The sequence below is a fragment of the Trachurus japonicus genome, chromosome 24 (assembly GCF_045865225.1).
Source record: "Trachurus japonicus isolate A0001 chromosome 24, Traja_1.0".
Classification (NCBI taxonomy): domain Eukaryota; kingdom Metazoa; phylum Chordata; class Actinopteri; order Carangiformes; family Carangidae; genus Trachurus; species Trachurus japonicus.
This window is the reverse complement of record NC_140930.1, coordinates 4,482,043-4,506,916: the sequence shown is the minus strand read 5'-3', so window position 1 is coordinate 4,506,916 and position 24,874 is coordinate 4,482,043. Positions and strand designations below refer to the sequence as shown.

General features: G+C 40.2%; 1 protein-coding gene across 1 annotated transcript in view; it reads left to right on the top strand.

Moving 5' to 3' along the window:
• The window catches only part of LOC146961184 (uncharacterized), a 67,695-nt gene that overhangs the window by 22,130 nt on the left and 20,691 nt on the right, over window positions 1-24,874 (top strand). The window contains exons 8-14 of the mRNA XM_085770858.1: window positions 1,299-1,445; window positions 3,756-3,814; window positions 6,871-6,891; window positions 10,223-10,416; window positions 10,640-10,695; window positions 11,401-14,695; window positions 15,092-15,795. Of these exons, the coding sequence (XP_085626984.1) occupies window positions 1,299-1,445; window positions 3,756-3,814; window positions 6,871-6,891; window positions 10,223-10,416; window positions 10,640-10,695; window positions 11,401-14,695; window positions 15,092-15,795 (4,476 nt within the window). The remainder of the gene's footprint in view (window positions 1-1,298; window positions 1,446-3,755; window positions 3,815-6,870; window positions 6,892-10,222; window positions 10,417-10,639; window positions 10,696-11,400; window positions 14,696-15,091; window positions 15,796-24,874) is intronic.

Genomic DNA, 24,874 nt, shown 5'->3' with positions numbered 1-24,874 from the left:
TGTAAGCTATTTTCAGTACGGCGGAGCGCAGCAGCTGGCTGCTCAGAGCTACGCTATGGAGGCTAACGGAATTTCTTGGTTTCCCTCATTAAACTCATCAAATACAAAATCCCAAAACTCCACAGCGCTTTTGTAGACAAGTTGTGAGCTGCACATTCACCACGCTATGAGATAATGACGGAACGATACGAAACGGAGCCGTTTTCGAGGTAAATACATACAAAACCGCTGATGCGCGTTGCGTTCAGGGACAGTTTTTCAGCAAGCAGTCTCCGTATTTACCCTGTATTTACCTCGAAAACGGCTCCGTTTCCTATCGTTCCCTTAGCAATCCCTTAGAAATTCCCTTAGCCTCCATAGCTTAGCTCTGAGCAGCTCACGGCTCTGCTCCGCCGTACTGAAAATAGCTTACACCTACAATTAAAGGTAACGAACCTACTGCTATGACTATAGCGATTATGGCAATGGGCCAATTTGCCAAAATGTTGAACTATCCCTTTAAGATTCATTACAGTGCATCTGTCATTAAGTGCTGGGTTTAAAGTGCATGGAGTAAAGTGCCTACTATTTTTAGTATTCTAAAATAAGACATCTACCCTTAATAAACTTAAGTTTACTTACTTTTAATTTCATACATTTGATCACTTGTGTATACTTTCACCTGATTATTATCAGTTTGTCCAATAATGTAAGACAGGAAACAAAGGAGCAGCATTAAGTTCAGGAAGTAGTGGAGCTGTGCATAAAGCCTATAATTAGATAATATCAACAATGTATGAAAAGACTAAATGAAAGCACAGTGACAACAGTTACCAGCTGCAGCGCCACAGTGAGTCTCAGCTCAGCTCATCTGTCCTGACACGTCGTCTCTGGACCTGGTGTAAAACCTGGTGTCCTACCTGCTCACACACACACACACACACACACACAGACACACACAGACACACACACACACACACATACACAGACAGAGACACACTCAGTCAGTCAGACAGCAGCTGCTCAACACGGTGCAGGATGACGAGGAGCCACGGGAGATGAAATCCTGCCAAACCACCTGTCACTTCCAATTTTTTACACCAAACAAAGCACTTTTCTTTTTTATTATTATTATTATTCCTGCGATTCCCTGGTACTATCGCTTTGACTTAGAAATATATATATATAGATATATATAGATATATGTTTCTATAAAGATCTAGATCAGTCCACAGCTCTGGGGAACAGACCAGATGATGCCTTCACTGACTCTTTCTTTCTTTGTTTCTTTGTTGGTCGGTTGGTTGTCCCTGAAGGAGTCGGAGCTTCCCAACCTGCTTCCTGAGAGTCCGGTGGAGCAGATCGTGGAGTTCAGCATCGACCTGGTGGATCCGGGCTACAGAGAGCTGCTGGACGACCCCGACTCTCCTCAGTACATCGACCTGGCTCATCACCTCCAGGACCAGGTATTTACCTCTGTGGTGTGGACAGGTCCTGTTGTGTCATGGCCTTTGACTTATTTAAATGTTGGTAATAATTAGGGCTTTGACATTTGCCCAAAAAATCATATTTGAAGCTTTGTTCATCAGTAATATTTACATGCACATCTTAATGGAGCTATGCTTAAATCGGACTTCTGTGATCAGTGAAGAATAACAGGGATTTACGACGTGATGACGTCATAAGTACAGGAGCCAGGTGATCAAGGCTAATGAGCTGCGTTTCACAACTTCAACAGGCTGAAAAAAGTCTTGAATCTGGATTGAAAACTACGTTTTCAGGCAAACACATTTACCAAAAATAATGCTTATTACAGGTTTGAATATTTAGAGCTGCCCTAATATTCGTTCGAATATGTTTTTTTTTTAAATATTCAAATTATATTTGAATATCGAAGTTCGATGTCAAAGCCCCAGTAATAATCAGCTTGAGGTGAAGCTCTGTTCATCAGTACGTTACATGCAGAGCTTAATGGAGCTATGCTCAAAGTTTGATTTTGGCGTCTAATCGGACTTCTGTCCTTGATGAGTTTGATGAGGGAAACCAAGAAATCCCATGAGCCTCCGAGCTGAGCAGCTCATGGCTCCGCTCCGCCGTTCTAAAAATAACTTGCACCGACAATTAAAGGTAACAAACCTACTGCTATGACTATAGGACAGATTGTGATCCAATGGGCCAATTTGAAAATGTTGAACGTATTGCCTTGTAAGGTAATATCACCTGTATCTATCACTACACGGGCAGAAATACTTCTACTATTTATTTTCTTGTTTCATTTACTCACACAAGTATGTGATCGGATCTCAATGTGGACACTGGAGACGCATGTTAATGCCAGGTGTAAACGAGGTGTTTGACTCTTGTGCCTTGACCTTGGTTTGTGATGATCCCTCGTCACACAGACACAAACAGAGCTCAGAGCAGTTTGTAGAGTCTTTTTTTCTCTTTTTTCTTTTTGGGGCAGTAGATGTGAAAGGCTGGTGTACAGAGGAAGCAGCCAGAGGCCGACAGCACAACCAGCTGGGTTTCCTGTTATTTCTGTATTTCTGCAAACTGTAACAGAAGCAAAAACAACATTGTATTAATCACACTTACTTCCACTCTTAACTTGAACCTTTCATCTTTTTCTTTTTTATTTATTATCAGAGAATGGATATTTTTATATCAGTCTGAGTTGAAGTGCTCCAGTCGTTGTTGAGTTGCCTAAAATTTATCAGTAAGAAAATGTCATCGTCACACTTCTCCTCTCTGTCACCTCAATACAGATCAGTACCTGCCTCTCTCTCTCCTCACGGCTTTCACTGAATGTAAAGAAGCTTACAGCGGCCGTGAGGTCCAGGCCAAGATTACCCATGGTGCACTCTTTCTGCAAACTCATTTATTTGGTCCGGCTCCTCCCGAGAGTCGTGTTGAGAAATCAAAGTTTTTCTTTTCTTGGTAAAACTTAAGATTAGGGAACAAATATTCACCATTAACTAGGTGCTTACTAGCTCCTTATTAGTCATTATTAAGCACGTACTAACACCTTATTCTACCTCTATTACACCACGAATGAAGATTTTTCCTGATATTAACTCCTAATTATGGCTTATTCGTTGTAAATTAATGCATTGTTGTTTCTGAATAATGATGTGAATAAGGGCAGTAGCACAAGAACAGTAATTCTTCCTTTATCACTCTGAATTAGTAGCATTAATGCATTAATTTACAATGAATAAGCCATAATTAGGAGTTAATATCAGGAAAAATCTTAATTCATGGTGTAATAGAGGTAGAATAAGGTGTTAATACGTGCTTAATAATTACTAATAAGGAGCTAGTAAGCTACTTATATGCATATTAATAAGCACCTTGTTAATGGTGAATACTGTATGTGTTCCTTAATCTAAAGTGTTACCATTTTTTAAAATGTTTTTGACTCGTTGAAACGCTCTTTAAAAAGCCGCTGGGATGATTCAGAGCTGCACGCGATGTGCAGCAGGAAGTTACCTGACGGGGCCTTTAAAGACGATTATGTCATAAGAGCGTCCAGGTGCTTAACCGGCCTAAAGATAGATATCAACGAGGGTTTCCCATTCATGCACTTCCCTTTTTTTTATAGCCACATACTGGCGTCCGGCCATCTTATTAACAAGCTCCTGTTTGACAGCTCAGAGTTAATTACGTCGGCCTCTGCAGAGGAGCAGACGAGAGGCATCTTGACTGATAGTTCAGCTATTAAAAAAGTCCTGTTTCTTCTTTTCTTTTCTTTTCTTTTCTTTTTTCTTTTCTGACAGATGCAGCACGTTTTTGACAAACTTCCAGGATTCAAAGCCATCCATGTGCTGGGGATCAGGTAAGAGCCAGAGAGTGAGTGAGCAGGTGATAACGAGGATAGGGCGTAATCAAATCTCCGCAGCCGTGGCCGGCGCTGCGGTTGGCGAGATGTTCCCGCCGCCGAGCCTGGATAATTTGATCTCGTTTGAAATGAGCAGATCGTTTGGCGTGGACGTGGATTTGATTAGACGAGAGGCAGGAAGGGAACGCTTCCTGTCACGACTAACTACACACAACACACAAACCGGGATTTTTCTTTCCTCTCCCTGCTGTTCAGGACGACTGTGAGGCCCGTTTATATTTTCATTTTCATTTTCATTTTCATTTCGATTTATTTCATTCATGGTATGTACATTCTCACATGGTTGCACATATTTACATAGTGTACACATTGTCACCATGAATGAAAAGGAGCAGGGTGAAGAAAACTTATAGTACCTGCCCCTCTCTGTTGTTACAATTACATTGGCTTACTTCAACACCAATATTATACTCTGTTTCAAAATATTAAGAATGATGAAACAGTAAGTAATGACAAGAAAACAAACAAAATAACGGTGGACACCACTCGTCTATCTATCTTTTCTTTTTTTCCCCCTTGTTTTTCTCTTTCTCCTCTTTCTTAAACTGAGACATACTTGTACAACTTTTGAATTCCTTGCTTTGTGAATGCCATACTTTTACACCTGCAACAGAAATACACATTTGTTTTAAGCTTAACCTTGCAAATGTATGTTTTAAATCAAGCTTCAGTCTGTTGTCCCCGTCCTCCAATTGAAACAAGCTTTGTAAATGTTCTGGTAATGATCTGTTCTTTGCTTTAAACATTAGCAACGCCAACGCCAACATCCAAATAATTCATAAAGACAAAGAAAATGTAAAATGACTTTGGTCTTTTTCTTCAAAACGGATAAAATCACCACAATTTTCCTCATAAAGAAAAGGGCTTCAATTGATTCAACTTGGCACCACAGTGATGAGACAGTAAACATAGTCACGGTGTTTTATTTTCACCCAGTGAAAGGAAAAAGAAACTAACTGTCAAAACAGGTGAAAAAATTAAACAATTTTCTCAAATTTGAACAATTTAGAAACTGAAATCACCGCAGTTGTCTGAGGAAATGGTGCAGCAATAATACAGCTTAAATTAAGTAAACAAATCACACAGAGACCGAAAATAATGAAGAAATCAGACTATTTGTATTTGAATAATAAAAAACCTCCCATTCCCCATGGGGGAGAGAACAGTGACTTAATCCTGGAAATAACTGAGGTCTTTGAAATTGATTTTTTTCTGGTAATAAATTTAAGCTCATTTTCAGGTCATTTGTAGAAGAAACTGTAAATAGTCGGCCACCATGAGGGAAAAAAAGGCAGAAAAATGCATTTGGCACATTTTAACTGTGAATCAAAATCACATTTCAAACAAAATAATAATAACCGCCCACACAGTAATACTGTTAGGGTTTCTATTTAAATTGATGAAAAAGCTGTCAGGTCTGTGACGGACGACTAGTGATTAAAATTCAAACTTTCCCCCGAGTCATTTTCAGTAGAAACGCTGCAGAGACAGAGAGACGGAGAGACAGACTGTTGGCTGGTGTCACTCACTGCTGACATGGACACATCAGCATGTTCCTCATAAATAAAGTTTCTCAGCTATAAATAAATACAGAGTGAACTTACTGACTTCACCCAAGTCAGGTGAACACGTTCCTGAAGCTCCATAGGCTAAAGGTAGATGTTTGTGTTAAAGCTCCATACAGTATAAAGGTAGATGTTTGTGTTAAAGCTCCATACAGTATAAAGGTAGATGTTTGTGTTAAAGCTCCATACAGTATAAAGGTAGATGTTTGTGTTAAAGCTCCATACAGTATAAAGGTAGATGTTTGTGTTAAAGCTCCATACAGTATAAAGGTAGATGTTTGTATTAAAGCTCCATACAGTATAAAGGTAGATGTTTGTGTTAAAGCTCCATACAGTATAAAGGTAGATGTCCATGTGTAGTGTGATTATAAAGCAGCTCTAGGTTCTATATTGATACTGTGAAAGTATCAAAGCCTCAGTCCACAGAGAAATGCACACAGCCTGTATTCAGAAACTGAGCCTTAAAACCAGCCGTCAGGACTTCCTGTCACTTTGTGATGTCACAACAAAGCCCCTCCCCCTCACCACCTGGACCCACCATCCATCCAACACGTTTTTTATTCTGAAATCTGCTCTATTTGTATCATATCAATAAGAAAACAGTCTTTTGTCACATAATACTAAGATGTTTTTATATCTTTTAATGGATCAACACTTAATACACAGTGGTAAATGGCGACAAGTGTCAGTGTAGTGTAGTTTAGGTCAAACATCATGATGTGCAAAAGCGTCCACTGAAAGTAAAGTTGCTCGCTGCTGATTGGATACGATTAAACAAAATAAAGCTCCACCTGAAAAATAAATAATAAAGAGTGCAGTAAAAATCAGGCTAATTATCAGGCTAATTAGTTAGTTACAGTTTTAGGGGTCAGGGCAGGATTTCCTATGCTTGTTGCTCTGCAGCTGTTCTGTTTGGGTCAGTTTGCGGAGGTTTTAAAGAACAGACGATCAGAATTTTGTTTTGCTCATTTTACTTCTGACTTGTTTTTTTTTTTTCAAACTTTTGTGGGATGTAAATGTTCTCAATTTAATCCCCCTGGATTTAATGTGGCTTCAGTACGTTTGATTTCTGTTGATGAATCCACATCACATCCTCACACGATCTTGATGAAGCAGATTAACTGAGCTTTTCATGCTTAAATCCAATTTGCAACTGTGGATGCTTTTTTTTAATATAATAAAACTTCTAGCTTTTCAAACTCTTCTATCTTTATGTTTAATTGTTGCTTGTTTTATCATATTGAACGATCTGGAGAAGAAAAAAAAAACCTGGAGATCTGAAACGCAAATTTTCAGAAGCTCAAGTCAAACAGAATGTGTTTTGTTTTGTGTAAAATTTGAAGTGACACATTGTTTGGCGAGATCTCATCTCCTCTCTTTTATCTTTTACCTTCTTATTTCTTCTCTTTTTCTTCTCCCCAATGTTAGCGAGACCCAGGACACTGACGGGTAAGTGACGGAGAAATGAAACGCTCCCTGTAGCTTCCACTTTTCCTCCTCTTCCTCCCTCGCGTGTTTGTAAAAGTTCCTGCCAAAGTGCAGCTCAGCATTTATTTGGATCCAAGTCAGATGGACTAAGGCAGGGGTGGGGGTTTACTCTACACCAGCATTCCTCAACCTTTTTTACATCAAGGACCCCTAAACTGACACAAATCAGACCACGGACCCCCCCTTCGGACAAAAATTTTAGAGCTGCAACAATTGATTGATTAAAAGCACAATTATTGATTAAAATTAAATTAATCGTTTACTATTCTGATAATTGAATAATCGAATTGGGTAGTTTTTTTGTTTTTAAGTCCAAATTCTCTGATTCCAGCTTCTTAAATGTGAATATTTCTGGTTTCTTTGTTCCTTTATGACGATGAATGATGAGTCTCTCTTTGGTTTGTGGACAAAACAAGACATTTGAGGATGTCGTCTGGTGGTTTGGGAAACACTGATTGACATTATCCAACATTTTTTTTTACATTTTATTGGCCAAACAACTACTCGATTAATCGATAATGAAAATAATTGTTAGCTGCAGCCCTACAGGATTTTGAAACAAACACCAGAAATACACAAATATTTGTTCTGAGAATAAATAATGTTACTTTTTTTTAGTAAATGTACATTCAAATTACTGCCAATGGCATGAATTGTTGGAAAATTTGGAAATTTCTGGAAAAAATGTTATATTTCTGGAAAAAAAATTATATTTTTGGAGAAAAAAAATTTGGTACAATTTTGCGAAAAAGTTGGGGACCCCCAGAACTCTCTCAAGGACGCCTGGGGGTCCCCGGACCCCCCTTTGAGAACCACTGTTCTACACAAAACTGTTCAACAGGAAGTAGAATTGAGCACAAGGAGCAAATAACTGCTGAGACAAGAAGGTAGTGAGGAAGTCCTTTATTCGTAAAGGTTAAAAAAAAAAGAAGAAAAAAGGCGATTTTCTATTTTCTATTCTTTCCCAAAGTTCGTTAGAGCACCGGCCTTTCCTCTCATTATCAGAGGAGGCAGGTGAGGAGTGAAGCAGGACGACTTTTTGGATACAGTAATTGTCATGCTGCCCCCCCCCACCCCCCCTCCTCTCCTCCTCTTCATTAATTTGCCTTCCCCTGTGGTGTCTGGTGCTGTCACGGCCAATAATGTGGAGGCGAGGTCTCAGCGGGGGCTCGTCCTCTAATCTTATGAAGGATTCACAACAACTTTACTCTACCAGAACTCAGCACTCGCTCACATGCAAAAAAAAAGAGAGAAAAAAGAAAACTGCCTCACAGTTTTATTTTCTGTGAGATTCGTTCATTATTTACTTCATTCATTGTAATTAGAAGTCATGACAACATAATTAATCCACCAAGGGTTTTTTTTTTTTTTTAAGTTTGCCGAAAGAATTAGAGATTGATTGATTTCTTTGTTCATTATGCACAATATTCTGAGTTTTACTGCAGTTTGTGCACAATGCACTAGGTGAAAATACAGATTTAAAGTTGCATTCATCATCAAATTCTCCCTCTGAAGTTCAGTATCTTTCAGCTCACTTTACATGATTACTTACTTCAGGATTACAACAGTGCCGACTGTCAGCGTTTAGCAGGAAAAGAGACAGATATCTTCCTCAAGAGCTGGTGGAGCCCAAACACAGAGCTAAAAAAAGGGCAGAAATACTGGAAATGCATTCATGGAGTGGATACAAACAACACTCCAGTGGGATTCCCATCCGCGATTTGGTTTCTCTGGGTTTTGGATCGCTCAGAAAACAGTCAGCCAATAGGAAGACAGGTTCAGAGACAACTTGCTGTTACTAGAACTCCAGAGAAAAGCTGAGAGAGGCAAGGCAAGGCAAGGCAATTTTATTTGTATAGCCCGTTTTTACAAACAGTTTGTCTCAAAGGGCTTTACATGGCATAACAACATCCTCTGTCCTTAGACCCTCACATCGACTGAGGAAAAACTCCATGGAAACCCCTTTTAACAGGGAAAAGAGAGGGAGAGAGGAGATGGGAAACTACGCTGAGATGGATTTTAGATCTTCACATGGATCAACCCTTCAAAATAGAATATATCTCAGCTTAAATAAAGAGTGAATATACAGTGGGTTTCAGCTACTGTTGAGTTCTGAATGAGGCTAAAAAAGTCAATATTTTAACGACTATTGATTTGTCGAGCCTCAAGTAGGCACCATGCCGGGAATGGAGGTAGTAGGCGAAGTTTGGAAACCAGACAAGGAAGTAGAGAAAAAACATGCCCCGGGGGAAAAGACGGAAAAGACGAGAGGTCTTTGAAATGAAGGTGCACACGTATAAAGACAAAAGCAAAAGAATAAAGCTGTTTTCCTTGTAGTGAGGAAGGCTGATCTCCCCAGAAGAATAGCTCAGGGCGCATTTCTCTGCTCGAAAAAAGTTACAAAGCCTCTAATGTGTGGGCTGCACCCATGTGTGCCTCCACCGACTACATCAGAGCCAGAGATAAGAACAAAGAGAGGCTTAAATTAGATGTAAGGTGACGACATGATTTGCAACAGGTGGAGGGTTTTCAGCAGTACGTGGGCGAAGGCGACGTGTCAAATATTTAAAATAAAACTTCAAGAATCTCCTATAAAACCGGCATAAAATGGATAAAAGGACTGTAAAATTCAGGAGAGCAGCCACCTATAGAGAGGAGAAGAGTGGAGTGTTTACAGATATGGGACCCAATCAGCTCCACTTCAGACAAAGAGCTGTCTGAGTTTGGAATAAAGTGATGCGCTTGGATGTTTTAGACGCCGAACGAACCGCCACTGCAACCTAATGAAGGAGTGCTTTTGTTTGGCAGACATCGGTCCACACAAAAGCATGGAAATTCACATCTCTGCCATTCTAATGAGTCACATCTAGCAAATCAGCTGCTTCTCTCCTGATGACAATAGCTGTGCAGAATATTGATGGACTCTTTCTTTCCTTTTTTTTCTGAAATATACCTATAGATATTCGTGCCTGGCATTTTAAAAGCACCACTTCTCACTGCAGCACCACATGCCTTTTGGTTACCTTTGTTGTTCGTCAATTGTGTGTCGAAGCGAGCTTGTCCCCGCGCAGCTCATGCTGAACGTCAGAATCCATTTAATCCAGAGGCACATTAACATTTTTCACGACTTGTGACATTGACAAATAGGACCTCTTTATTGTAAATCAAGGAATTGAAGGAACAGTAGGTTAGATTTTTCGTTTTTAACTGCATATAGATTAATTGATCAATGCAGTTAGTGTGAAGAATTGGAGCCGTCAACGCTGAGTCACAGCTAATATCTCCTTTACAGGCCCGGAGGAATCTCGGTGCACTACTCTCTCGTCTTTGAGGTTAATTCACCCAAAATCAACTCTGAGAATTCGGAGGATACCACCGGCTCACCGGAGTCGCCAGCTGACTCCGGCCTCAGAGACATGGTGACCAAGGCTTTACGTGAAGAGGCGACGCTGCCGATCGATCTGGACTCGCTTAACTTTGAACCAGGTAGTCGCAAATTTTGTGCTGTAGTTTCCACCTCTAACTTTAACAGGGATGGTAAATATAAGACACTCTATCACATTGGTTTTCTGCATGAGAGCTCTCTGATATGCCCCAACTATCTGCTTGAGGGGAAATTTAAATAATATATGGAATTTGATGTAACTCATGTTTCTGAAGTATAAAAATTTACCCTACTTTTTTCTTTTTCTTTTTTTTGTCGTCGTAGAGGCAGTCTTCCCGCCCACACTGACCTCGACCTCTTCAGCAGATGTGGTGAATGAGGTAAGGTGTTGCTTAATTGCTACTGGAGCTAGATTCATAAAATGAGGTGTTTTTAGTTAGTTTTACAAAATGCTCGGATGTGCTCTTTTAGGAAATGAGCTGAGACCAACATATAACATGCTCTATCTTCAGACCCCCAGTTCAGATAGGGAAGAACTGATAAACAAAACAATGAGGTGGAATAGTCCTTAAGTATAAGATAGTCGCAAGGTCCAAAGTAGTTTGATTGGAAAAGGTACCAAAGACTGATTTAAACTCAAGGTATTATACATGTACCATCGGAAATTCACCAGATACCGTAATTCTTGTCCTCAACTGGGGAAGGATTTAAGTTTTTATGTTCAGACGATCCTTTATTAGACATAGTTATAGCTATGTGAGCAGTCTGGAACAAATTAATAATATAAGTATACCAATTACACACTCTCTCTTTCCTCCCTGTAATTAGTACCACATTATATAATTCTGTCTTGAAACATCTCAAAAATGGATAGTTAAGAACTAGCTCCTTTCAAGGAAATTAGAAAGAAACTAAGAGGCCATAAAATAACTTGATATTAATATCATCTCTGAGAAATTAGTTCTGAGCCTTTTAAAATCAAACAATATAATTATCAGTATTTTTGAGTTTTAAACTTTCTTCAACATCAAATATCTTTCTTCATCGCCCTCATCACGCAACACTGTGTATTCATCTCTCCACAGTCCATTGAGCCCGACTCACACAACGAGCTTGAAGTTTCCACGGACGAGCCGGAGGTTGATAAACCCCGGCTGGTGGTTCCCCTCACCCCCATGGAGAAAGAAAATGCCCTCGTGACCCTGCTGGATCCCACCGCTGTCCCAGATGATGAGACGACGGCGGTGACTGGTGGGTTGGCAGAGAACAGCGATCATCCCCCGGCCTCTGAGGAAATTACCGATGAGTCAGAAGCAATTTATGAGAGTGGGCCCGAGCCACCGAATGACGAAGGGGAGGAGGACGAATTGCTGATCATTACGCATGAGGTTGAAACGATTCATCACATTGAAACCGGCGAACTTGTGAGAGACTACATCCCAACCCCTCCTGTGATTCTCGAGCCGGAGACGGATGCTCCGGGTACCAGTTTGTCTCCAAACCTGATACCCGAGGAAGATCTGATTCCTCTTGATGTTGACAGTGCAAATCCTGGTTTGGATTTGGAAGTTATTCAGCTCACCCACACTCCACAGATTTTATTAACTACAGCCTCTGCGGGAGAAGAGCTGTCTGACTTGGGGCTGTCAATCACAACTCTCTCAGCCATCACCGGCCAGCCGCCCACTGAGCCGACAGCAGATCTTCAAGAAGACGAAGAACTAAATGCTCTTCCAGATGAGGAGGAGGAGGTTCATTTGGATGTCCATGACAGTTTTGACTCAAACGGGCAGACCCTTTCAGATTTGGAAACTGAAATTGAACTTTCAGAAACAGAGGGAGAGTTAGAAGAGGAAGAAATATCAGAAGTGTCAGAACCAGACGTAGAAGTAGCAGGTTCAGAGTCCGAAGAGGAGGAAACTGCTCCAGAGGCAGAACCAGACAATAGTGAAGCTGAGGTCATGACAGAAGAAGAAGAGGAACAACCTTCAGAACCAAATGAAGATTCAGAACCTAGTGAGGATGTGAATGAAGAGGCTTCAGAACCAGAAGAAGAGGTTTCTGAAGAAACAGAACCTGAAGTTTCTGAGGAAACAGAAGCTGAAGTTTCTGAGGAAACGGAAGCTGAAGTTTCTGAAGAGACAGAAGCTGAAGTTCCTGAAGAAACAGAACCTGAAGTTCCTGAAGAAACGGAACCTGAAGTTCCTGAAGAAACGGAAGCTGAAGTTCCTGAAGAAACGGAAGCTGAAGTTCCTGAAGAAACGAAACCTGAAGTTTCTGAAGAAACGGAAGCTGAAGTTCCTGAAGAAACGGAAGCTGAAGTTCCTGAAGAAACGGAAGCTGAAGTTCCTGAAGAAACGGAAGCTGAAGTTCCTGAAGAAACGGAACCTGAAGTTCCTGAAGAAACGGAACCTGAAGTTTCTGAAGAAACGGAAGCTGAAGTGTCTGAGGAAACGGAAGCTGAAGTTTCTGAGGAAACGGAAGCTGAAGTTTCTGAAGAAACGGAAGCTGAAGTTTCTGAAGAAACGGAAGCTGAAGTTCCTGAAGAAACGGAAGCTGAAGTTCCTGAAGAAACGGAAGCTGAAGTTCCTGAGGAAACGGAACCTGAAGTTTCTGAGGAAACGGAACCTGAAGTTTCTGAGGAAACGGAAGCTGAAGTTTCTGAGGAAACAGAAGCTGAAGTTTCTGAGGAAACAGAAGCTGAAGTTTCTGAGGAAACAGAAGCTGAAGTTTCTGAAGAAACGGAAGCTGAAGTTTCTGAGGAAACAGAAGCTGAAATTCCAGAGGAAACGGAAGCTGAAGTTTCTGAGGAAACGGAAGCTGAAGTTCCTGAAGAAACGGAAGCTGAAGTTCCTGAGGAATCAGAACCTGAAGTTTCTGAGGAAACGGAAGCTGAAGTTTCTGAAGAAACGGAAGCTGAAGTTTCTGAGGAAACGGAAGCTGAAGTTTCTGAAGAAACGGAAGCTGAAGTTTCTGAAGAAACGGAAGCTGAAGTTCCTGAGGAATCAGAACCTGAAGTTTCTGAGGAAACGGAAGTTGAAGTTTCTGAAGAAACGGAAGCTGAAGTTTCTGAGGAAACGGAACCTGAAGTTTCTGAAGAAACGGATGTTGAAGTTTCTGAAGAAACGGAAGCTGAAGTTTCTGAGGAAACGGAAGCTGAAGTTTCTGAAGAAACGGAAGCTGAAGTTCCTGAGGAAACGGAAGCTGAAGTTCCTGAGGAAACGGAAGCTGAAGTTTCTGAGGAAACGGAAGCTGAAGTTCCTGAGGAAACGGAAGCTGAAGTTCCTGAGGAAACAGAACCGGAGGTTTCTGAAGAAACAGAACCTGAAGTTCCAGAGGAAACAGAACCTGTGGTTTCTGAGGAAACAGAACCTGAAGTTCCAGAGGGAACAGAACCTGAAGTTTCTGAGGAAACAGAACCTGAAGTTCCTGAGGAAACTGAAGCTGAAGTTTCTGAAGAAACAGAACCTGAAGTTCCTGAGGAATCAGAACTTGAAGTGTCTGAAGAAACAATAGCTGGCGTTTCTGAAGACACTATACCTGAAGTTCCTGAGGAAACTGAACCGGAGGTTTCAGAACTAGAGGTAGAAGTGAATGATGAAGAAGCTGTTGTTGATGTTGTGGAGATATTAGAAGTAGGGGAGGAAGCTGATGACACTGACTCATCGGAACCAGAATCAGCACCAGAAGAGACAGAAATAGAAGTTGTGGAAGTTGAGGCTCCAGAACCAGAAATAGAGCACAAAGTAGTCATAGAACTTGACGAGGAAGGGATAGAGGTTTTAGAGACAGAACCAGAAATTGAAAACGATTTAGGTGAATTAACAGAGGTCTCACAACCTGAGGAAGAAGTAGTTGAGGAAGAAGTAGTTGCGGTAGATGAGCCAGTGGAGACACAACTTCCTTCAGAAGTTGAAGAGGCAGAAGAAGAGGAGGTAGTAGAGAACCCAGAGTCAGAGGAAGAGCTGCCTGAGCCAGAGTCAACAGATGAGGTAGTTGAAGTACCAGAACCAGAGGGAGTGGACATTGATATCCCAGAACCGAATCCAGAAGAGGAGATAGTTGAGATTTTAGAACCAGAGCCAATGGAAGACATTACTGAGCCACCAGCAGAGTCCATTAAAATCCTTCATCCGTGGGACAGTATGGACGCCCTTCACTTTGAAGATGATACCGTTCAGATTGTTGAGGATAACGAGTTCCTTCAGCCTTTGGACACTGACTATCATCACCCAGAAGACAATTTACCCGTCATACCGATTGACAACGATCCCTCTGTAGAAGATGTTGAAGGTCCTGATCATGAATACTCTGTCATTGATGATTTTTACACTGAGGAGGATGTTGACAGCGATGAGAGTGACTCCAGTGAGACTACAGGTGAGCATGCTTCAGTTGTTTAGGTGAAGAGCGATATGATGAAATATGATGTGATTTAAACCAGTGAACTAGAGTTGTGCACTGAAATAACAGCAGATAATTCGAGATATTCTGACAGATTCTATTATTCTATTTTTATGCCTGATGAAACATGCTGTACTATGGTAGTGGTATGAAACTCTGCAAAGATGAGAGGGATCTTGGGTAAATTCAGATACTTAGGAACAATCTGGAGTATTATATCCGTGCAAAGTGGGGTTTCCAACTGGAAATCCAGCATGAAGCACTTTGAATGTATTATGTATAATTCACTTGGCAGGCATATTTTTGTAATCTGTGGAAATCCTTTGAGAGCGCCCATGACTTAATTCATCCTTTTTGCCTGACATTTCAAAGACGTGACAGCTGCAGACAGGCGACACACAACAGAGGGCACCGGAGTGGCAGAAGACTTGCCGGAGGAAACACAAGAAAGTGATTCATCCTCAGAGATAGACATCAGTGTGACGGCAGCACCGGTTTCAGACTCCTTACTCCCTACACCTCCGGCATCTCCTGCCGATGTGTCTGAAGTGCCCTCACTCAGTCCAACTATAGACTCAGGACTCTTTGAGGTGGCGGAGCAATCTGTAATCTCTTCAGAAGATGATAGCGAAGAGCCGGAGGCAGAGGCAGAGTCGGAGCAAATTGAGCCAGCCGTAGTCATTATCGATGAAGACTTAGAGGAAGCAGAAGAGGCAGGAGATGAAAGCCAAACCACCACACCACCTGCTGCTGCTGCTGCTGAAGACATCATCGACGAGACTGTAAGAGACTTGGCCACGGAGCTGGACCAGACGGACGCGGTGACCACCGAGGCGAACGAGCTGCTGAGTGAGGGGAGCGCCATTGAATCGTTGGGTGAGGAGCACACCACCGTCAGTGTTACGGCACCGCCTCCAGTCAGATACCTGACCACGCCGTCCATGACCACGGCCGGTCACGGCCGGGAGCTGGTGGTCTTCTTCAGCCTGCGAGTCACCAACATGGACTTTTCCGAGGACCTGTTCAACAAGACGTCGTCTGAGTACAGATCCCTGGAGAACACCTTCCTAGACGTGGTGAGTAGAAAAACTTCAAAGCTTTGTCAGTGGATTTTGAGAAGTCGGAGAAAACTTTGTATTTTCTGGTGTAACAACAATGATCTAAACTAGGAGACAGTGATGAGACAAAACATTAGGCCACTCGTGAGTGCTGCCAAAACCGAGACAATAGGAATGTTTCCATCCAAAGTGATTCGAATTACTGGGAAATGCGCATTAAAATACATTTGAATCCTGTGTTTCCATTAACAGTATGGACCTCATCCACGTTGTTTATTGATAAGATGGTAACTGGTAGTGGAAACCCTGCTTTACATTGTTTTAACATATAAAAGAAAAAAAAACATCATTATGAAGGTTGGGGGTCTTTTATTTTCCCATGGCGGTGCGCCACAATCAATTACATGTAGCAGAAACCCTGATGTTGTCTTGTGAGTGAACTGCAAACACAGCTGTATTCGAATTAAGTGTGACGTAGCGCACTTTCACCCCAACTGCTCCTGTTTCCATCCCTTTCGAATCAACCAAAGCCCGGCTCTAGCGAGCGTATTTCAGTTAGTTCGAATTATGGCGTATCCATCATAATTTTCCGATGCCATACATCTAGATGCATCTAAACACGCTAAGGGAACGTGACTAATGACGTGGACTCCACAAGACCATCTGTGGTATCCGTCAAGACTTAAAGACACATCATCCAAAAAGTTCTGTAAGGTAGAACTTCCCTAGATCAGACTTCCAGTACAGTCGTCCAACACTGTATCACTGTTTCCCACTGCCGACTTCAGTCTCCCCTCAGTCTCCAACCTAAATGTCTGTCCATAACTCTTTGACCATTGTCCAGGTGGCTTGGGTCTTTACAAACTGATGCTTCTCCCACATCAAACACCAAATATCAGTGTTTGCTTCGTATCAAACATTGTTTGTTTGATAGAGGTGTGTTTGGTATAAAGAATGAAACTTTCCTTTGCTTAATTCGTCACATTTAAATCGCCATTCCAAAACTTTAAGTGTCTCCTTTGCACCTTTTCTGACATTCACAGTTTAACAGAGCCCGGCAGCAACAGTAATCTAAATGTCCCTTAATTTGTATCGAGCTCATTGCCGAACTAAACATCTGCTGCGGCTGGAAATGACTCTATTAGAGCGGTAGAGAGTAAACAAACAGTGCAGATGTGGTCCAGACAGACAAACAATGAGCTGAATCTCGTTAGCTGCACATTCAGCTGGTAATTCTCTGTCTCTTCATCAGTATCTCACACTTCTACTATGTGTACATCACACCTTCTTTAAGGGAAACACTTGAGCCAGCCTTTTCTCTCTCTTTGATTCACAGCATTTCAAACACATTATAAACACAAATATTTAGTTTTCTGCTGTTTTCTTAAGAAAAACCAGCCCCTGTGGTAAAAGCATCTGCCAATTAAGCTTGACGAGCGCCTGACCTTTCCCTTTGAATTTCATTACGACTTGTCGGGTAAAACAGAAACTCACAGACAATTAAGGAACAGCAGCAGCAGCGGCAGCAGCCGTGTTCATTTGTGTCTTTGTTGTCACTCCTCAGAGTCAGACCTGCAGCCTGTGTTGCTGCTGTGAATGGATGTTTAGATGGGTTTGGATGAACGGTGGAAGGCAGGTACAATGCGACCTTTATTTTATTACAAACAATGTCTCGGCTTAATTAATGAGCCAGGAGCTACATGCAAGGAAGGAAATGGGAAATGACACTGCTGTGCATTTACTAGTCAAGGCCATGTCAAATCGCTGTAACCTGTCATGATCAATTTTTGATCAAATAGCATCTAAAGAAAGAAAGAAGCTTTAACTCAGGTCTTCGCTGGTGGTTCTGCTTCGTTTTTCCTTTTTTTCTGTGAATGCAGCTCTGATTAGGACCCATCCCGTAACAATTAGCAGCCAGGCAGCAGTTTAATTTCGATGCCCTTTTGGCTGCCTGCGCTCAGCTGATTTGAATCATTTGAAGCTCCTGAATTTGGCTGTGTTTTGCTGTTTAAATTCGGAGATGAGATTGTTCAGTAAATTAGCCATGAAAAGTAAAAATCTGTTTCTACCAGTCAGAAAGATTGGGCTGCAACTTGTTGATTTTTAATGAGGCTAATTAGTCTGAATATTGTTCCCCCCAGATTAATCAATCTGTTATTGTGTCAGAAAAGTCAATGCAGCATTGGACGAAAGCACAACCTTTAGTGAAAAATACTTGGTAACACTTTATTTGATGCCTATCTCTATAATGCATTATAACCATACTTATAATGAGTTATAATGCAGTTATAGAACTGTATAACTATAGTTATAAACACTCATAAATGATCATAAGGCTTTATAACAATAGGCACAACACATTATAGAGCATTTAATGGCTCAAGTATTATAATAGATTTATAATGCTCTATGATGTGTTATGCTTATTGTTATAAAGACATATGATAATTTATGAGTGTTTATAATGAAAGTTATACATGTTTATAAGCCACTTATAACACATTATAACTATATTTATAATGTATTATCGATGTTGGCATTGTCAGCGAGTTACTAACAATTATAACATATTATAATACCTGACCTTATAAGTCATGATAAAATGCTTTATAGTGTGTTATGATTATTGTTATAAAGCATTATGATCATTTATGAGTGTTTCTAACTATAGTTATACAGTGCTATAACTGCATTATAACTCATTATAAGTATGGTTATAATGCGTTATAGAGATAGGCGTCAAATAAAATGTTACCAAGTATTTTATTTTCTGTCTTGTCACGTTTTTTTTACCTCAGAATAATCCCACAGTTTTCTAAAGCCCAAGCTGAGAACGATTACACCATTACACCTGGTTCCTATCAGCATGTTTGCATTGTCACTGTGAGCGTGTTGGCATGCTGAGTGCACAAGACTGAAATAACTGATCGATTATCAACGAAGGCTTTCAACTTTTCAGCTTCAAAATAAAATCAAAGCGGAGTACATCCTGATCTCCAGTGTGACAACAGTTTGGGATCATGTGTGTACATATATTTACATATATATACCGTATCAATACATTAGGAACAGCTGGCTGAAACTGATGCAGTCTAATCCATTAGTTTTGCAGTGAATTAACATTCAAGGTGTTTTACAAAGCAGATTCTGCTTCATGGTCGTTCTGGAAGAGTTAGTTTGTGCTGCTGTTGCATCTTTACTTTTGTTTTGTTTTATACAGTACATCAATTTTCCATTAATATTAACAAAGGAGTAATCTCTGTAATAAAAAAAAGCATCAGCACAACCTGAATCTTGCACTCAGATGAATCCATTCATCTCTCAGTTCACCTCAGTGCTGCAAATGTGTTGAATAACTCCAACAACTTGTGTATTTTAATAGTTTGTGTTTAAATCTTCTTATTTATTTGTCCATTTCATCAGCTCTCTAAACTCTCTGGTAAGGACTCATTCGATTTACAAGGATGAACTGAATTTATTTCAAGCACATTGTTAAAGTAGATGGAACATTTTTACATTTCACAACCAAAAAGACACGTTGTGTGTTTTGAGTGTATTTCTGTTGAAGGACTCGTCCTCCATGATGAGGTCCTTGACAAAGAATGGAGAGTTTGTTCCTATTGACTGCTGTGAATCTCCGTCTGTGCTGAAGAAGATATATTTTCCTATCTCTCTCCTCTCAAACAGCAATAATTCATCAGTAAACAAGTAGCTCTGTGACGCTCCCAGTGGCCGCCATTAGAAGGAGGTGAAACTCCCATGTGTGAATATTAAATAGAAGGAGAAGGATCGTGCAGCACGGTCAGCAAATCTCTACTCGATAGGAAAAAAAAAAGAAAAATCTTTACGGTTTGTGTCCCAGTGAGTTTCAGCACATGTTCTTAACATTATAACAGCACTGAAATAAATCAGACTAAATATAAATCAATGACAATGTGTGTATGGATTCAGAGGGACGTGATTAATCTGCACATTTGTCCCGTCATGGCTGCAACACGCAAACATGGTAACGATCCTGAGCTGCTTGGGACAAATGAAGATTTAGATGTTCAGAGACTGAAATGCAAAGTTGAAGCAATGAAGCAATGTTTTCTGCCTCCTCCTGCAGAAAATCATAGGGAAACAAAGCTGAAGTTGAGTTTCAACACAACCTCATGTTAAACTTTATGAGAGAGCAGCAAATCAAACTCTTCAACAAGCCAAGAAACAAAAACTTCAAAACAGCGATGCAGTGTGACATTAGTTTTTACTTTTCTTTTCATTTTTTTTTTATTGAGTAATAATAAAAGTTGAATCATATAATTAGTTATCATTATGTATGCATTACTCAGCATTAATCAACACATTAGTATATATATTAATGCTTGATAATGTACTAACTAAGGTTAATTAAGGGACCCTTATTGTAAAGTGTTACCCAGGATTTTTACCGTAAAGGTCCAGTGTGTAATACTTGAGAGAGAGCTTGTCGCCATTTTGCGCCACCCTTTTTATTTTTTTTGTACAGCAGCCCGAACAGAAAATCCATCCAGCCAGAGAGCACATTTTGCGTGCATAAGTAGGCTAAACCAACGAAGAAGAAGGTGGAAGGAAAGAAGAAGGAGGAGGAAACAGCAGAGAGAGTGAGTTAGTAGTAGAGAATAGTGATAAGAATAGTGCAAGACGCCATTTCCGCAAAAGTTTTTATGTCCTTGAAAGGCCACCATCACTTTGCTGATGGGAGAGGTGAGCGTGAGCGAGCAGTAGATGTCGAGGTTTTCCCCCCATTTTACACACTGGACCTTTAACTCCCAGCTCCAGAGTCCTAGTTCTGGTTAAATCAGTGACTTGTAACTAGTTCCAGGGAGAATGGAGCGTCTCTTGGCTGAAAACCAACCTTGTAAGATCAGAGCCTCCGACCCGGTGTCCCAGTATCTTCTCTGCGGCACCGCCACACAAATATTTGCTCTGAGACTGAAGAAAATGACTTCCTAGTCAATGTATATGTTCAAATTAGGGCCAATGGCGTGAATTTGTGGAAATATTGTTGAGAAAATTCTGGAAAAAAGACTTTTTTAGAAAAAAGTGATACAAATTTTCAAAAAAAAAAAAGTTTTTAAAAAAAATTCTAGAAAAAAGTGGTAAGAATTTAAAAAAATAAAAAAGAAAAAAATAAAACAATTTCTAAAAAAAGTGGCAAAATTTTTAAAAAAAAGTTTTTTAAAAATTCTAAAAGAAACTAGTAAAATTTCTTTTAAAAAAGTTTTGAGAAAAAATCTAGAAAAAGTGGTGGAATTTCTCTCTAAAAAAAAAAGGAAAATATTTTCTAGAAAAAAGTGGTAAAGTTTCTCAACAATTCTAAAGAAAGTGGTAAAATTTCTCAAAAAAAAGTTTAAAGAAAAATCTCGAAATAGTGGGTACATTTACACGAGTGAAAAAAAAAAAGTCATAAAATTTCAAGAAAATGTCGGGGACCCCCTTGATCCCTGGACCACACTTTGAGAACCATTAAAATCAATGCCTTGTAACTAGTTCCAGGGAGAATGGAGCGTCTCTTGGCTAAAAACCAACCCTGTAAGATCAGAGCCTCCGACCCGGTGTCCCAGCTCTCGTCTCCATGGCGACACCGCCACACAAACGTAACGCGCTAACCCGTAACCCGTAATCTCTTGTTTATGACAGATGAGACTACACAGATATACACATGGTAACATGGTAGATGATAAATAACCTTATCCACCGCTCCATGGATTGATTTCTCACCGGCTTCGTTGGTGGAAACAAATTAATGCACATGGAGGAGAGGAGGGTTAGAGACACAGAGGAGGAGACACCAGACTTTCATAGTTCCCTTTTAACTCTGTCACTGCTTTTATTATATGTATCCACAGATATTATAGAACAAATCTACAAAGAGAGTAAGGTTAGACTTTAGTATTGATAGACAAACCAGATTCAATGTGGAAACACGTCGAGCTCCAGAGAGAGAAGACAAATAAAAGGAAGTGGCTTCTCTTCTCTAACGTACGACGGCAGCTTCACATCATTATCAAACACTCATTGTTCTCTGAGCTAAAGAACAGGAACCTGCATTCATTCATTCATTCATTCATCCATTCATCATGTGTGGCCGTCACCAGCTCCGTCTATTAGGTGGCAGGTAACCATAGAAACAATACAGGTGCTTTGTGTTATCAAACGACTTAACAGGGGACTGTAAACATAAACCCTGCATAATATGAACATCATAATCAACCGTTATACAGTAATAACGCGCTCCACTTAGTGTTATTGTCTCACCGTTCCAGTTTCCTTTATTTTATTTTTTTTTTCTTTTTAACTCTTCTGCTGGTTTCATTAAGTTTAATATGTATAAAAGGAAAGAAACCTGAATAAAATTACAGTCTTTAAGTGTGGAGTGTGCAGAAGTGATGAGTTTGCATTAAGAGCCAATTAAAACAGCAGTAGTTCAGGACACAGACATTGTACTAAAGTAGAATTTACATGAACTTTTATTTCATTGCTCCTTCGAGAATAATACAGATAAACGTTGATAGAAATCCTTCACAGGAAGTTACTTTTTAAACAATCAAACAAGTAACTTTAACGGACATTTCACTGAAAAATCATTTAATTTCAGTTTCATTTCAGTGAATCCAAACAGAGTTTTCACTTTCAGTTGAACTCGGCTGAAGTTTGAAGTGAGTTTGTGTTGTTGTAGTCGTCCAATAGAAATCAGCGCTGACAGTTCAACCTCTGAGTGAACAGAGCCCAAATAGAGAAAAGCTAATAATCGCTTATTATGTCACTGCTCAGTTTTTTTTTCCGTCAAGTGAAAAGTTTCTCTTCCTCTAGACGGCTACGACACGATGTCGTCTTGAATAGACTGAACTTGTGGACTGTTTGCAACTCGGCTAATGAGCGTGGAGCATGAGTCAGCGAGTTTCGCCTGCAGAGCTTCACTCCCGTCCTCCATTACTACTAATGATCAACAGTTCAGTCACTGAGCCTCTAAAGCCATCTGTCTCCACACAGAGCCACTTCCTGCTGTCCCATACACACATGGACAGTAGATGAGTTACACCTACAGTACATGCTAATTAAAATCTCTTAGAAATGGGAACAATATCATACATTCACACATGTCTACTCCATCCAAATATGTTAATGTTTGTATGGTTATATTGTCAACTATAGTCTATATGACACACTCTATATAAATATACAGTATATCCACCCTAAAGTCTGGCAGCCTGAGCTGATATTATAAATAGAAGAGACACTTCCACCTCAATGTGATGAGAAAAACTTAAATAAATATTGAATTTTAACTTTATATAGTTTTATTATTATATCTCATTAGCATTTATGTCTGCTACATGTTATATACCTATCTAAATTATTAGAACAGCTGAAAATACCTGACCTTTTTTTCCCCCACTAAAACATGATTTTATTTTATAATGTTGATGAAATATGCATATAGTTGCTCCGAGCACAATCAGATGAAGTGAGTCCTACTGATTTTATCCACTTTCAACTTTAATATTGTCCACCTTTTGCAGCAATTACTGCAGCACATTTCTCTGGCATAGTGTCAATATACTTCCTGGGACTAATGTTATCCCATCATGCTCTCTGCTGCTCAGACCAAAACCTTTTCCTTTGAATGTAGAATAGATCTGTCCAGGTTATTTCCCAACTCGACCAAAATTTGCAAATAATTTGGCTTCTTCTTTTGTGAAGGAACATAATTGTGTGACACTGACAGTATTTTTAAAATATCATTATCTTTGTTTATATGGGGATGTTTGCATATTTATTCATACTTAATCAGTTCCATATTGTATCTGATATCTCTTGACGTACTGAGGTTGGTCACCTAATTAATTTAATTGTAGTGTCGGCTCAGGATACCCATTTGTATTGTCTTCTTTATATCTTGTGCTGAGGATCTTTGTGATCGATTAATTGATGGACTGATTCATGCCAGCTGGAGGTATTGAGCAAGATGTCTGTTTTAACACTGCTGCGCGTCAATAAAAGACTCAATTAATAGTGATTTGTGAGTGCTGACACTTCGATTTTTTCCATTTTGTGATTTTCTGGTCGGCACCCGGTGTATTTTCAGAGCTCTATTGTTTTGTGACATTGACAGTGAAGTAGGCCTGGCTTGTTTTATCTAAGGAAAATGACCTGAATCTTATTATGATGGTTCTATTCTATGGTTTATAGAGCATAATGATGATTAATGGCCAATTCAACAAAAACAACTGAAACCTCTTAAAGGGATACGCCAAAAAAATTTTTTTTTACTTGTCTTGCCTCACTCCTGAGTCCATGACCAGCAGATAGACACCATCCTTTCAACTGTGCATGCAGTAACAAGGGAGATAGAGCCGTATTGCCCGTAATTAGCTTAGCTCAAACTCTGGAAGTGTATGGGTAGTGTTAGCCTGCCTCCACCTAAAGTCGTCAGAGAAACTCTTCAGCAACTCTAAACGGAAACCGGCGGGCCGATCTTCGTCTCAGAGCTGACAAAACTCTCCGGTAAGGCGTCTTGAGCGGTCAGATGCCGGTAACAGGACCAGATCGGTCAAAACGGAGGGTTCAAGCAAAGACGGTTTATTTTGGTTCAAGCTAGCTACGTCGAGGGTAGGTTAGCTTCCTATTTCAAAGTAAAAGCACCAATTCTATCGTCATGGTTTTCTGTATGTAAAGGGCAACGGGTGTTTTATTTTGTGAAAGTAACCGGAAGTGCGTTGGTCACAACGGCTAGCTTGAGCAGCGCCAAATTCGTCCGAACAAAATTGTAAACAGCTGGTATTTAGACAAATTAACGACACACTGCTGATCTAAACGGCTACTTTCTCGCCTAAAAATGTTTGAAATGTTGATAAAGTGATATCTTTACAGAGTTTAGAGCTAAAATGAAATCAGCTTCTGACTGCTGATTTCGGCTCGGGTAGGAGGCAGGCTAACACTACCCATACACTTCCAGTGTTTGAGCTAAGCTAATTACGGGCGATACGGCTCTATCTCCCTTGTTACTGCACACACAGTCGAAAGGATGGTGTCTATCTGCTGGTCATGGACTCAAAAAATGTTGGCGTATCAC